Source organism: Theropithecus gelada, chromosome 8, assembly GCF_003255815.1.
Source record: "Theropithecus gelada isolate Dixy chromosome 8, Tgel_1.0, whole genome shotgun sequence".
Lineage (NCBI taxonomy): Eukaryota > Metazoa > Chordata > Mammalia > Primates > Cercopithecidae > Theropithecus > Theropithecus gelada.
This window is the reverse complement of record NC_037676.1, coordinates 40,909,443-40,925,709: the sequence shown is the minus strand read 5'-3', so window position 1 is coordinate 40,925,709 and position 16,267 is coordinate 40,909,443. Positions and strand designations below refer to the sequence as shown.

Genomic DNA, 16,267 nt, shown 5'->3' with positions numbered 1-16,267 from the left:
TAATACTTATATAAAATTAGAAAAAATCAGATTTCCAAAACACATTCTACTCTAGTCCAAGGGTTTTGGGTTAAGAGTTTGTGGACTTGTAGCTTCATTTCTTTGGAAAACCAAGTTCCAGGTTTTAAAAACTTACAAACTTTGGGAATTTAGGGAGGAATTAGTTGAGGGCTATCTCTACTTCCGTCACATCTCAACCCATGTCATTCTTTTCTGTCTTTATGCTTCACTTGCCGTTCCTGCCCCGGTGCTTTTGCCTCTTAACCTCTCTGAGGCTTATTTTTTCATCTTCAGAGTGGGTGTATTGTTTTCTACTTTGAAGGATGGATTGTGGGGACCAAAGGAGGTAATGACATAAGGCTCAGGTCAGAGTCTAGCACAGTAGGTGCTCCACAAATGCTGGTTTGCTCTAGTTCTTAAATTCATACTCTCTCTGTTGTGGAGCATGTGAATTCGTTCTTTCATACCTCTTTCATCATGTAACTTAATCCCTAATGAATGGAATTACTTACTGTAGTGTTTCTGTGTGAAAATGTTCAAATGCCAAAAAGACATCTCTTCTCCCCACATTTCCCAGCCTCACACTGATAATAAAGAGTTACCCCCCTCTCTCCTCAAAACATTGCACCCCCATGGGGAATGGAGAGGTAAGGGCAAATGAGAGTGCTCCAGTGGACAGATGGGGGAAGGCAGCAGCTCTGTGTTTACAAAACTTGTTAAATTATTTACACAATTTTGGTGTCCCTACTAAATCCAGAGTTGGGGATACTACAAGAATGGCCTTTTAATGTTAGAAATTGGAATTAGATGAGTCATTTAATGGAAGGTTAATTTTTTTGTAGAAGAGTAATAATCTTTTCATATAAACCGGTGGTAATAAAAGCTTTATTATCTAGCAGTAGGCATAAAGTTTTCTTTTAGTTTAGCCCAATTACTAGTGCATTTAATCTGCCCCCTTGCCACTCCCTGTTAGTTATCTTAGATTAAAAGGTCAGTTCTGGCCTGGAACGTATGTCTTCTTTTAAATAATTTGGCGTATTTAAATGAGGAGGACATGAAGTGGCAGAACTTGAGTTAAACATTTAAATATATTTTGTGCCCTTGGTTATATTAGACACCTGCTGCTTTGGAAAGTGACATGTTTAACGAAAACGTACTTTGGCTGAAATGTTAAAATAAAATGACCTAGCAAAGATAACCTTATAGTTCAGATATGACAGTTTGATTTTGGTTAGGACTGGAATGAGTGGTTTCTAGGTAGCCATTTCTTCCTCCCTGTGTAGAGAGCCTTGCTAATTTTTAAACCTTCGTAAGAGGAAACACCCTTGCTGTGGAGGCTTGCTCAGGGGAGCTGGGAGTGGAGGCGGGCTTGCACATGAGCGCATGTGTGGGAGCGTTTCGCGGTGCAAAGGTTAAGGGCGGATGTGGGCAGAGGGGAACCTCCCACAGGTCCCATTCTGGACAGATGTGCATAGTTGTGGTGATGTGCAAACAGCTGTACTGGAACTGGATATCCACTTTCACGTCGGGCATCCGCCTAGAAGAGCAGCTGGCAGCTGATGGGAACACGGTCAAACAACAGGCAGTGTTGCAGCAGGTGCCTGACTTTGACTTTCGGGCTTTCTATCTGATCCTTGCCTCAGGAAGTTAGATCTGGTTTCTGGTATTTGGTTATTTTGAAAGTTTCCTATACTGTTGTTACTACTTTGAGTTGTGAAGATAGATGAAAAGATACTACTTTATGAGTTAGAGTAGTTGATTCTAAAATGTAGTTTCAAGAACAGCCGTTAAAAAATCTTTTTACAAAGTTCTGTTTGGGTTTTGAGAAATGAAAGAAATCTTACTTTAACCCTGTGTTATGTATTCTTTATTGTTTTTGTTTTTGTATTTGGAGGAGCCCCAGTACTTGTTGGTGTTATAACACAATTCATCCCACAAACAGATGTTTGTCTTTTGTTTTGAGGTGTCTAAGGAAGAGCTTGAGGTTTCACTTGGCTACATTCCAGTATGAAACCTGAGTTAAGTCCCTTGGCCTTTTATAAAAGAGAACGGTTAGAAAGACCAGAGAGTTCTCTAATGAGTTATGGTGAAGTGGTGAAGAGACTTCTTTTTCAGAAATGAATTTGTGTAAAACCAATGAATAAAAATCTCTGCTCTTTTTAGTTTTGTTATAAAATATGTGTGTGTGTGTCTACATGCTCCAACAAGGAATTTTTACTAATCTCTTAGTGGTCTTTAAAGTATAAAATTGAAGGATAATTTCAGTTGTCCTTTTGGGGAAGAGTTATTAATACTTGTATTTGGTTAGGCTAAACTCTTTGTCTTTTGCTTGTCAATTAGTATTTATAGAGCATCCATGATAAATCTGCATGCACACACATGGACATGAGTGTGTATATGCATCTGTTGCTAGACTGGGTGCAGAGCAAGTCACTGTTGCCCTTGAGTTAACGTGTTAAGACCCTTGACAGCCTTTGTTTTCTTGAGCTACGTACTTAGGTTTGAGTTTCTGATCTGGAAAGTCAGGGAAGTCATAAAGGCTTTAAAAGTTATTCTCTGTTTGGATAGTGTAGTTCAGATTATTGCAGGGATGAGGGGCGTATAGATTGTTTTCATTGTAAAGAGAAGGTAGAAAAAAGAAGGTCTCTATATAACAGTATCTTTTTCTTTGGTTAAATCTATGCAGAGCTAGTAATGAAGGGAATTTTAGGCGTAGTATAAAATGAAGACTCTCTTGATATTTGTTTTGTCTGATTCTTTTTATATTTCTCTTAAATATCTACTTTCCCAAACTAGAAAATCATCCTTTGTGTGCTTATGTGTTCAGTAGGGCATCTCCATTGTTGTCAGCAGAGGCAGTGTGGTAGGACTTCAGCAAATATGCAGTGTCCCTCTCCCTTACTTGTAAATTATTGTCTTTATCTTACATCTCAAGTAGCAGCAGTTTCTCTTTAATATTAAGTCACTAAGAGTGAGTTTAGTTGAGGAAAATATTTTTAGTGTTATTAAATGTAGAAATGCAGGAACACCAAATGCATTTGTTTCCAAGAGATTTATTAGCATTTTTATTCTTCATCTGGGTGCTCTATTTAAGGAATAATATAACTTATTTCAAAATATGTTAGCTTGTTCTAGCTTTGTTTTTGTTTTCGTGTTTCTCCTTTGGAGTCCTGAGAAGACAACATTTAGATTCAGAACTTTGTTATCTCAGTGTGTCTAATTTAGCTAACTTTTGAATGTATTTCTTGACTGCACAGAAAGTTGGAGTGACTGGTCCCCCTGATCCACAAGTCCGCTGTCCCTCTGTCATTGAGTTTGGGAAGTATGAAATTCACACCTGGTACTCCTCCCCATATCCTCAAGAATACTCAAGGTATGTTTTGAGAGACCCTTGACCTTCTGTTTTGAGATCCATAGAAGTCTGGAACTGGAAGGGATCTTGAAGATGTTTGAGTCCGCTTTATCCTTGACATTTGAGGAAACTGGGGGCTTTTAAATGTCCGTAATAGCAGCAGCTTTGGTAGCCACTTCATCTCAGTTTGCTTTAGATGTTATCTTCTGTAACCTCTCAGACGCTGATGTTTAAAATGAGAAACCCAAATGCATGGTCACAATAAAAGGGGAAGGCTTTTTTTTTGAGAGAAATTTGTCTTCACTCCTATCACTAAGAATTTTGAAAAAGAGAAGAGACTCATATATAAATTAATATAAAGTTTCAGTTGATTAGCCTTTGATCTGAATATTTATAATTTGGCAAACTTAGTAAATGGTGTGTTTTCCCAGAAAAAATTGGACAAATGGTGTAAAATTATATATAAATAGTTTGGGCTTCCAGATATATTAATAACCATTGATCACTCACCAGCTTGGTGGCGCTAAAGTGGTCTCATGACTCAGCTCTGAAATTGACAAGTTATGTAACCTTAAAAGCTGCCCAACTGCTCTGTGCCTCAGTTTCCTCATCTGTAAAGCAGAGATAGTAATAGTGCTTACTTTGTGGGGATATTAAGACCATTAAATGAGCTACAGCATGTAAATCACTTAGAAAATGGTAAGTGCTCAATAATGTCAATTATTATATTTTTTCTTTATGGTTAAAATTAAAAGATGAAATAAGATGAGATCAGAAAATTAAATACTAGTTAATTGAAGTGCAGTAGTGACATTAATGCTCTCTAGTCTATAAACTACTTGTGCCTCAGTTTCCCATTTAGCAGGGTGTTACAAGAAATAATACGTCATGGTGCTTTGTGGGTTAAATACATGTTCAGAATATTCTCATCCTGTAAGTTTTCACCCATTTAGTAACATTGCCTGTCCAAAATATTAGCAAAATTTATTTAGTACTTTACAATATATTGAGTGCCTTAACATGGGTTATTTCCAAAAAACTAGGAATAGGCCAGTATAGTTGTTAAAAGGGCCACCCAGTAAAACTCATTTATCTTTTAACTTTTTCTTTCCGTATAATAACTTGCTTCTCTAGTCTATAATTGAAGTAGAAAAATAGGGGTAAGAATGCCATTTCAGACAGCGACCTCAAAGTGACAACAAACAAAAACAGAAGAAAAAGCAAAACTCCAGGAAACTAACATACAAGCTCGTGAAACACAACAATTGAGGGCCATTTACTGTAGGATCAGTTATCCGCAAACACTGTGGTGTGTCTTCAAGGCAGCACATGGTATCATGAGCTGACAACAGTTAATCTGACTTTAAGATAAGGTTATACTGTATTTGCATTTCCGTATTATATATGTATATATATTATACATATATATGTTATGTATAATATATATTATTCCTCAGGAGTTCTGAATAGCCAAGATCTTTTATGACTGAAAAGAAATATGCCAAGGACACGTCGCCTGTAATCATTCAAGAGAATGATGAGAATGGAATAATAAACTGTTGTCTTTTAAAATAGATGTTTAAAGGATTCATTGAAAATGTAACTTTTGTTCTGATGAGATTTTCATTAGAAAGAGGTGTGAGGAGACTATCAGTAAAAGAATAAATAATGGCATCAAAAAATAACTAAAAAAAATATAGTAGGAAACAGTAGAAAGCAGAAACAGGGTAGGAACTTGTAAAGTTCATCAACTTCCTTAAGCAGTTTTAGACATTTTCTGTATATTTTTTCATCCATTGGGTAGGGTTCTTTGAGTTTTCAATTAGAAAATATCCTGTAATTTTTAATAGGTTCTTGAGTAATTATGACTTTTTGCTATCTTTATATTCATAGTTCTCTTGGTTACATTTCTTAAAAATTATATTTATTTAAGTGAACTTGAAACTTGAGGTGACTAAAATGTTTGGAGATCTTACATTTTCCAAATAATAAACCTCTATTCTTAATTTTGTTACTGCTTATTATTTTGTGCTAAACTACTTATAAGTTATTTTCTTATTAAAGGTTTTAAACACTGTAACGTACAAAAACAGGGCTGTAGGAGCAAACAAAAATGAAAAGATCACAAGAACAACCTCTTTTGGGAAGTGAGATTATGCTTTAGGGAATGTCCTTTCATATCCAAATATTTGTGTATGCATTGTCTAAGTAATCTTGTATCCCTGTCTTTAAAAATCAAAACAAAACAACGAAGCAATAATACTGTTTCCTTTGGAGCAGTGTGATTAAGTCTCAGACATTATAGAGTGTAAAACAGGGTTTTAACTATGAATTTCTCCCACAGTGCCATGTGGTGCCCACACATGGCAGAGACAGGTTCATCACGAAACCTACTCTGCCATTAAGAGCATGACATAGATAGGCTTAAGGCAAAAGAAATTGTCATCATGGGATGCCCTCTGCTCCTGTGCTGCTTAGAGCTTAGCTTATAATAATCTCTTTGCTTTGAGATCCTAAAGAGGCAGATTCCTAGGTGATAGAGTAGCCTAGGAAGATTCCTCTGCCTTTTGATTCTCCTCTGGGCTGTATTTGATGCTTAGATCATGAGATTGTCACTAGAACCAGTTTGATTATTCTCATCATTCTAGTTACTGAAGAAGAAACCAAATAGGATCCCTAATGCCTTTGGCTATTAAATTATTGAGTTAAATTGATGAAAGAAGAATACAAATAATAATTGTTAAGTAATAGCAACTGTTATTACCGTCCATTGAGCTTGGTACTGGACTAAGCATCTCTGGTGTAATTCCGTGAGATGAATATTACTGTCTTCATTTTGCAGACCTGGTCCCAGACAGTACAGTGTATAAGTGGCAGAACTTGAAACTCACTTCTCTCTTACTACGTAGCCATAACCATTAACCACTGGGCCTGTGCTACTCCATGTAGCATGTATATCTAGGTTGATCTCACTTGACTTGTACCATAATCTTAGATTTAAGTAATTGGTATAAATTATATTGTTACATTAAAAATTTGCTACAAGTTGACTGCACAAACTGCTACTATGTTGTGCCATGTTCAGAAGCCAGAAAGTACTGTAGAAATTCCTGAGAATAATAATTTGCATCATTCTAGAAGTTAGAGAAGCACACCCAGCTGCAGCACAGCCCTGGTTCCATGGGCTGGGTTGTCAGCGTTGCGGCAGACTTTAGAATAAACTTCCAGTGTGGAGGTGACACTTCACGTACAGTTGATCAAAACCACCGTACAGCTACATATTTGATAGCTGAGACCTAGGTCCTGCCAGGAAGAAGATCACTAAAAGCAGCCCCCAACAAGATTCTCCAGAGCTAGGAGTATTCCTAATCGTTATAAATACATTTCATTTCATGCAGTCTCACGTTCTTTCTTTATGATAGATCTTTTTTCAGTGAGAGAACGGCAGTTGTTTATAATATTACTAGAAATATTTTGGTTTTCCAGTAGTGTTTTTCCAGATGATTCCCTTTAGATTAGCAGTGTCATCCCAGTGGGCTTGGTTCTAATAAAGTAAGGGGCTTTTAAAATGTTTCCAGCGAGAATTGGATTGGAATAAAGTAGATCACAATGCTTGTTTTCAGTTTACTATTTTTCACATAATAAGGTTCACGAAAGTTGTTTCTTTTTTTTAATCATCAATTAAATGCCATACATGCCATACATCTTGCCATTCTAAGGAAGTGGTATGAACTCTTCATTTACTGGAGAAGACTTGACAGTAATTTTCTCAGAGCTTTTATTTCTCCTGATGTTTCTTGAGCAATTTGGTTACTGTGACAGCATTAAACATTTTTGGCCTTCTCTCACAGACCTTAGGAAATAAATTGTACTTTCTTTCCCTCTCTCTCTCCCTCCCTCCCTCCCTCCCTCCCTCCCTTCCTTCCTCCCTCCCTCCCTCCCTCCCTCCCTTCCTTGCTCCCTCCCTTCCTTCCTTGTTCCCTCTCTCCCTTCCTCTCTCCCCTCTCTTCCTTCTGTTTCCAGAAAAGTAATTAGCATTTATTGAATGTTTTCTATTTTTTAATTGACAGATGAAATTGCATATATTATGTGCAACATGATGTTTTGAAATATACACGTTATGAAATATGACTAAATCTAGCTAATTAACATAAATGGTACTTTATTTTCATGTCTCTGTGCTAAGATCTAACAGTTGGATTGGATGCTGTTAAAGTTGGCATTTATCTTTACCATGATTTGGTAAATGATCTGTCACTGTTTTTTACTCTATCATTTTTACAAAAATACTTTAAAAAGCACAAAATTTTTAAAGTTTCTCAGATTCGTATTATAGGAAGTATTTAGTTGTAATATTTAGCCCTCAAAGTGAAACTGTACACAGATAGTGTTACTTCTGTATCTTCATGCCGTGACAAGTTAAGATTGCTCATTGAGAATTTAGCACAGGTAAGAGGTAAGTAAAACAGTTAGGGAGGGAGGTGCCACCCATTACATCTACATAAGGAGACTCATTCTTCCTCTTCAAAAAGAAATTACTCAGAATCCAGGTATTCAGGAAGGTGGTCTCGCAGTTATAGGTCACCTGTAAGGCTTATTTAATACATTTAGTGCTCGTATTAGATGATGAAGTTTATAAGGAGCCATTTCATTGTGTGGTTTGTAGCTCTGGTGGTGAAGAAGGAAAAACCTCTTCATCTGGTGGTTCCTCCTGTATAGTGGGGCTTGAGGCAGAATGCAGTGGAAACAAAGTAGCCAACGACACATTGCTTTCCATGCTCTTAGCTCCCGCTTTTTGACTTTAATTTATAGTGCCAGTTCATTATTTGTTTCACTCAGTGCTTAATTTTGGAGTGGTTGTACTAATAATATAATTACAAGTTGTATTGGTGTGGCTAACATTAGAGATTTTGAAAAACAATATTGTATACCATAGATGCTTAGTAATATTATAGTACAAAAGTTCCTTGAAAGCTTTTAGTGTGCTGAATTGAATGACAGTTTAAAAAATAAAAATAAGATGTGAGATTATATGGGAAGAATTAATGCACATTGTGAATCCCCCAGGAAAGGTGGGAAAAAGCATGTGCCCTCTTGCCGCTATTTGAGCACGAAATTCTTAGTACCTGCAGGATTCGTGTTCCGTAAATAAACCTTGGGAAAAACTTTAATAGAATGTTAGATGTTTTCAGATAAATTGTAATTATATTTTAAAAGCTGCTTTCAAAGTGGGAACTTGAAAAAATAGTTGTGGTCTTCACACAAACCAAACATTTTTGTGTGTGTTAACCTACTTAGCAAATATTATTTGCTTTAATTCTAGGGTAATATTTTAAGCATAACTATCCAAATTGATAGCAACTAAATTAATTTTTTCTTTTCATCTCAGTACTTAATATGAGACAAGATACAGTAATTTATTTGAATTATATATTTTGTCATTTTACCATCCAATATTTTTGCATATGCAGTTTTTTTGTTTTTTTTTTTTAAACCTGTTACCTGGGTAGTAATGAGAGGCAAAAAGATGATAATTGTGCAAGTTTGAAATTCTCTAAAATATAAAGCCCTGTCTTTTTTGTTTAATTATCACTTACAGGCTTCCCAAATTGTATCTTTGTGAATTTTGTCTAAAATATATGAAAAGTAGAACTATTCTGCAGCAGCACATGAAGAAATGTGGTTGGTTCCATCCTCCTGCCAATGAGATTTACAGAAAGAATAATATTTCTGTCTTTGAGGTAAGGTAGATACTTAGTAATTGTCCTCTAATCCATTTCAAAAGTAGGGCCACCTATATTACATCTATTGTGCAAGTTACTATTGTCTTACTATTTTATGTATCACTAAAAAGGAAAAAGTTCTAATTACAATTTTTAAAACTTCATTTGATTATAAAATGCCAGTTGATTTTGCATAAAGATGTGATAAAAGTACATCTTAGAATCTATGAAATATGGCATTTAAATGAAAGGATTTCTATCACTTATTTAAAAGGAATATCTCACAGAGCTCTGTTTAATAGTAAATCTTAACGTGATAATGATGATGTGTGACCTCTGCTCTCTGATTCTCTATTGCTGTCAGTAGTGCTCTTGATCCTCAGTTCTGTGGTTTTCGTGCCAAATATTAATTGAATACTTGCTTATGTGCCCTGTTACTTACTCTAACAGTAAAATTTCAGATTGTCGGGATCCCCTCAGTCTCTCACTTTCTTGGTCCTCCCTAAGACTCTTAAGTGATCAGTAGAGGAGTTCTTTACCTTGGGAGAAGCTGGGATAGGTGTGGTATAAAATACTGTTTGAAAAGGATATTAAACTACCTGGGTTGTTTAGGAGTTCTGTTAGTATCCCAGACAGTGTCTTGGGAGCTAATGTGGGCATCCATTGGCATTTTGATAAAAGAGAAAGCTCTGGCAACTCCATCAACACAGACAAGGCTGCCAGGAGTGAAAGAGCAGAGTGCTCCTGGGCCTGGCCAACCTGGAGCTGCATTTACCACATAATTACTTGAGGAACCCACTTGGTACTTCTGCTTGGCAATAGTTAGTACCCCCTCAAGTAGTTTTATCTGGGTTCAAGCCCGATCGTGTAGTCAGATTGCATTGCTTCAGGCTGCTGGCATAGATTAGACTACATAGTTACATCTTATTTTACCTAATAAATGTATTTTAGAAGGATTGTATTTAGATCTTTCGTTGTGTTAAATACTTTGAAAATGAAGCTTGCTATCCAAAGGATTGCCACAATTCATCTTTTTATTAAAGCAAAAATTGCTCTTTTAAAACCAGATTATCACCTCCTTATCTGGCTGTTCCTGCTTTGTTGAAGGTACGGTGTTTTATATATTTGGTTGTCTTAAAACAGTAGATACCAGCCAGGCGCGGTGGCTCACGCCTGTAATCCCAGCACTTTGGGAGGCCGAGGCAGGTGGATCACGAGGTCAGGAGATCGAGACCATCCTGGCTAACACGGTGAAACCTCGTTTCTACTAAAAATACAAAAAAAAAAAAAAAAATTGGCGTGGTGGCGGGCGCCTGTAGTCCCACTACTCAGGAGGCTGAGACAGGAGAATGGCATGAACCCGGGAGGCGAGTTTGCAGTGAGCCAAGATCGGGCCACTGCGCTGCAGCCTGGGCGATAGAGTGAGACTGTCTCAAAACAAACAAACAAACAAAAAACCAGATACCATAATACTGCTATTTCAAAGGATGGCTTCCAGGTTCCATAGTGTTCTGGTCATGGACACCTTCTCCTAGGCTGGACTGTGGATATCTAGAGTTGCTTTTAACTGATACATATTATTCTAGAACTAAAGAGACACTCTGTTGACTGTTTTGTTCCGTTTATTTCTCTAGGTTGATGGGAATGTGAGTACCATTTATTGTCAAAACCTGTGTCTCTTGGCAAAGTTGTTTCTTGACCACAAAACCCTCTATTATGATGTGGAGCCATTTCTTTTTTATGTACTAACACAGAATGATGTCAAGGGCTGCCACCTTGTTGGCTACTTTTCTAAAGTAAGTATGTTAGCTTAAAGTTTGTTTGAATTCTTATGGAAATCTGAAACAGTCTTTGCTGGTTCTCACTCGGGGACACAACAAGATGCAGCACCTCCTAGGTGTCATCTAGTTGTTTGGAAAGAATAGAAGGAACATTTGGAAACTTACCAGGTGCTAGAAGGTGCTTAGTAACATTCAACAACCTGTATTCTCCGAGGAGTATAGACTGCTGGCAGTACTCATGAGGAAAGTTTTAAATGGTTTCGCTTCCCATGGTAATAACATGGAACTTGTGAAATAAAGAGTCATTAGCTCTCTGAGTTCTGTCTCAGCTTAAATCTTCTTTTCTTAATTTGAACTTTAGGCATAGAAATAAGAGTAGTAAGGCATTTTGATTAAAGAATATTTTATCCTTTTTTAATCTTCCATTCCCTTAGAGGGAAAAAGTTTCTTTTCTAGTCAGACAGCATAAAAGATATACTTTTATTTAAGCAAGCCCATAGTAAAATCTTAAGTGTATAAAACAAGGGGAAGTACTAGCTTTTTATAAGCATTTATAAGAATTCTTTAGGCTACTTCATTAGTTAGATATGACTTAAAATATACTGACTCATTTATAAAATTATAAAAATGACTATTTTGTTTGAAGTTAGATACAACTAATAGGACTGCTCTGAGTAGCACCAGAGCAGGAGAGAAAGAAAACTCTAACATAATTAATGAGTCTTCTCACTTCTAGAGTGGCACACTGATTCATCATTTGTAGCTTTACAGATTGTTTCGGACTCAGATTCCAGTGCTGATCCTTAGGCATTGGCGTACTGTTTTTGAGTTGCAGATGGTGTTGGATGACATTGTTTTGTTTTATAGTTTTACTCTCCTGGGATGGTTGCTTTGTGGGTAATGGCAGTGACTTGACATTATCTTATCTTCTCCCAGTTGGGTAGTTTTTTCTTGATGTATATTGCTATTCCCAAAGGACCAGGGCTGTGGGTTTTGGCCATTAGTCTTTGTTTCTTAATTAGCATTATTACTCACTTTTACCAGCCTGTTTTAAAACTTGACTTGTATTTTCTCCACCAGGAAAAGCACTGCCAACAGAAGTACAATGTTTCCTGTATAATGATTCTTCCTCAATACCAGCGTAAGGGCTATGGCAGGTTTCTCATCGATTTCAGTAAGGATTATATTAATTTCTCATTGGTCTCTTCCAGTGGACCTTCTGTATATATATTTTTAAAGATTTGTAGGTGCTTTGTTGGCTGCTGGTATCGTTTGTCATATTGCTGTATGAGCCTTTAAAACCTAAAGCCACTGCTGGACATTGTGGCTCATGCCTATAATCCCAGCACTTTGGAAAACTGGGGTGGGAGGATTGCTTGAGCCCAGTAGTTCAAGACCAGCTTAGGCAACATGTCAAGACCCTGTATCTACAAAAAATGTAAAAAGTTAGGTGGGCATGATGGCATGCACCTAGGGTTCCACCTACTCAGGAAGCAGAAGTGAGAGGATCACTTGAGCACCCAGGAGGTTGAGGCTGCAGTGAGCAGTGCTACCCCTGCATTGTAGGCTCCAGCCTGGGCCACAGAGCAAGACTCTGTCTCAAAATAAAAATGAAAATAAATAAAACCTAAAGCAACACATTCCTTTTTATTTTGGTTGGACACAAAATATTTTTAAACAGCTAATATTGAATAAAATTTTGTGTGATGTATAGCATATACCTTTAATTTCCAACTGTTCATTTACAGTGGAACTTAGTTTTATGCAGTAGTACTAATAATACTAAAAACATTGTTTAACTACTTCAATTAGAGATAATAAGGAAGTACTGTGAGCCAGGCGCAGTGGCTCACACCTGTAATCCCAACACTTTGGGAGGCCAAGGTGGGCGGATCACGAGGTCAGGAGTTCGAGACCAGCCTGTGCAACATGGCAAAACCTCATCTGTATTAAAAATATAAAAAATTAGCTGGGTGTGGTGGCAGGCACATGTAATCCCAGCTACTCAGGAGGCTGAGGCAGAAGAATTGGTGGAACCTGGGAGGCGGAGGTTGCAGTGAGCTGAGATCATGCCACAGCACTCCAGCCTGGGCAATGAGGGAAACTCCATCTCAAAAAAAAAAAGAAAGAAGAAGAAAGAAGTACTGTGCCTGCCCTAGTTTTGTTATTCAGTTATCTGAGAAAATGTGTGCATTTTTTAGGTAGGCTCTACCTAGCAGTTAAACATACGCAACACATCTTTAAATATCTGAAGAAGTGAATGATAGAGAAAATTGTTTAATCTGAGTTCAAAAGTGACAGCTCACAGTTGTGAAGAGATCATTGTGGAACTGTATTTTGTTTCACACGTTGGTGAAACAAAGTGAAATAGTAATTTGAGGGACTATTTTACCTCAGATACTGCTATAAAATGATATTTAAATGAATATATGCAGAACTAATGGTTCAAACAAAGGATTTTGATTCCAGTCTTGAGATGTTAATTAAGCCTCTTGGCTTTAGACTGTCCTTCTGTTTATATTTTATTGGAAGCATGTACTACTGGTTGTTTTACACATTTTCTGGTCTTTTTAGATGAGCAGTAGGGGATGGAACTCAGATTACTTCCTTTAATGTTAATATATTGTTTTGAAATAGGACTGAATTAGACATGTTATATATACCATTAAATTGCAAAGTTAGGAAAAATATTTTCCTTTTGGTGATTGGGGGGGTTGTGTGTTTGTGATATAAAAACTGTCCATGCAATAACAGTAATGTTTGTATTTACTTTTCCTAATGTAATATGTTTCCAAAATAACATTCTTAGACTGGTTTTACGTTTTCTTTAAACAGTAAAAATAACTTTCTCTGCCATCTCCATTTTCAATGCTTTTCCTTAGAAGTTAGGCCTTTGTTTTTCAGTTCTTGAGAGTCATGCACTATAGAGGACAGAGTCCACAGTTCCACACTTATGTTGGCAGTCCTGCTTGCCTAGAGTTGGAATGATAGGTAATTGTGAGGAGTTTTGGTTGAAGTGAAAGATTGTCATCCAGTTTGCTCACAGAACTACAGTTTTAATAGGATTATGTGAAAAGGAAGGCATTCTTTTGTCCTTTGGACTTCTCAGTTCAGATACAGCAGTTGCCACCTAGTGGTCCAAATAAAGCATGCAAGGCTTGTTTTCTCCAGAACGTTGAACAAAACTGTTAAGAGTCCTGATTTTTAACACTTTGAATATTTTAACAAGGTGACTAATACTAACCGTAGACATAATAATACTTAGTCTTCAATACATACAAGTTTTGTATTCTTTTTGCAAATTTGTTTTAAAGTAGTTTTGCAATTTTTTTTTTTTTTTGAAGGAATTTATCTTTGGAGTTATTCTTGGTTGTAGAAGAGGGGATTGTTATTTTGGTGAATCCAGTTTTCCAGAGTCTCTAACCTAGTTCTGATTTGAGTTACTTGTGATTCTTTAGGTTATTTGTTATCAAAGCGTGAAGGCCAAGCAGGGTCTCCAGAGAAACCATTATCCGATCTGGGTCGTCTTTCCTACATGGCATATTGGAAAAGTGTAATATTGGAGTGCCTTTATCACCAAAATGACAAGCAGATCAGCATTAAGAAATTAAGCAAGTTGACTGGAATCTGCCCTCAAGACATCACTTCCACACTCCACCACCTACGAATGCTGGACTTCCGTAGTGACCAGTGAGTATCACATCCTTTTGTATACCTTTGAAAGATAATTAGGTTGAAGTTTTTTGGATCAGCCAGTCAGATTATTGATGAAAGGGCATTAACTAATACAAATGATATACTTGGTGATAATGAGATATCATTTTCCTTTCTAGGATATTTTATTTGATTGACTATATATATATATGGCCTATATATAGTCTCTATATATGCTTTTTAAACTGAACTGTTTTTCTGGTATTCCTGCTAATTTTTGAACCTAAGCTACTGAATCTTTCATATTCTAGTATTGGGAGCTCTTTCACAATATAAGAAGTAACCAGTCTGGAAACAGAGTTGTTAAATAAAATGCCCATGATAAATTTTCATATAAATGGCACAAAGTGAATATAGATTGAAAGGAAGAACAACAGTTCACCCTTCCCTAAAGTGGTCAGGAAAAGGTCACAAAGAAAGGAGGCATTTGAGCCAAATAAATGGAGAATAGGAAAGAGAGTGCAAAAGAGCAGCAGAACTTCTGGAGCGGGACATGTGAGACAGTAGGCAGTGAAAACAGCCCGCGGCCACGGTAGAGAGCGAAGCATTTGTCCTGCTTCACACTCCTGGTTGTCTTCATGTGGTGGCACATTTCTGCATTCCATCTTCCCGGGCAGGCTATCTTTGCAGTACCCATCATCTTCTACAGGCTTCACCGGGGGTCTCATCTCCACATTCATTTTTATGTACATCTTGTACATGGTTGATTGCTATAAACTTTTCTCTGGTTCCAGATTTGTGATTATCCGCCGGGAAAAACTTATCCAGGATCACATGGCAAAGCTTCAGCTGAATTTGCGACCTGTAGATGTAGATCCAGAATGTTTGCGCTGGACTCCAGTCATAGTGTCCAACTCTGTGGTCTCAGAGGAAGAAGAAGAGGAGGCTGAGGAAGGAGAAAACGAAGAGCCACAGTGCCAGGAAAGAGAATTAGAGATCAGTGTAAGGGCACGAATAGTCTCTATTTTTGATGACAGAAGATACATTTTTGATTTCATGAGTATTTATGATAATGTATTATGATAATCTTTCACAAAAAAGTAAATTCACATTAGAACGTCAGGAGTTTTATTTCAGTGGTAGAGATTTCAGGAAGACTGGGCCTGGTTTACTTAGGTATTTTTAAGCCTTTGACAATTAGGAGGAGACCATCAAATTTCTTATAATGTGTTACTTGTGAGAAAAATACTTCTTACGAGGGTGCCAAGAAGCAGCTCAATTTTAAGCTGGATAGTAGTTGAGAAATCTGAATTGAATCCAAATCTGACAGTTTTAAAAAATGAAACGGAGGTTGGATGTGGTGGTTCACGCCTGTAATCTCAGCACTTTAGGAGGCCCAGGCAGGAGGACTGCTTGAGACTAGAAGTTCAGGACAACCAGGGAAATATAGTGAGGACCCATGTCTACCAAAAAAACCAACAACAAAATGAAGTGGAGATACTATTAAGTAACTATTGTAAACTTGTGTATGTTTTCTAATGGAGCACCAAAACATCCCATGGACACACAGATCTCTTTAGCCGTTAAAGGGTTGCTGGTGAACTATAGTGCGTGTGTCATTGTCAGTATTCTTCATGTGATGCATACTTTTATAGCTCTTTTTTTTAGGCAGTGCTTCATCTTTTCAACACCTGTGTCCTTTAATAAACATAAAAAATCCCATGCCCCTCTTTAGTGCAGTTTAATTTTCAAAATGA

General features: G+C 37.0%; 1 protein-coding gene across 1 annotated transcript in view; it reads left to right on the top strand.

Annotated features, from left to right (window-relative positions):
• The window catches only part of KAT6A (lysine acetyltransferase 6A), a 121,605-nt gene that overhangs the window by 94,148 nt on the left and 11,190 nt on the right, over positions 1 to 16,267 (top strand). Inside the window, exons 9-14 of the mRNA XM_025394318.1 lie at positions 3,258 to 3,373; positions 8,952 to 9,093; positions 10,710 to 10,871; positions 11,937 to 12,030; positions 14,315 to 14,546; positions 15,305 to 15,512. Of these exons, the coding sequence (XP_025250103.1) occupies positions 3,258 to 3,373; positions 8,952 to 9,093; positions 10,710 to 10,871; positions 11,937 to 12,030; positions 14,315 to 14,546; positions 15,305 to 15,512 (954 nt within the window). The remainder of the gene's footprint in view (positions 1 to 3,257; positions 3,374 to 8,951; positions 9,094 to 10,709; positions 10,872 to 11,936; positions 12,031 to 14,314; positions 14,547 to 15,304; positions 15,513 to 16,267) is intronic.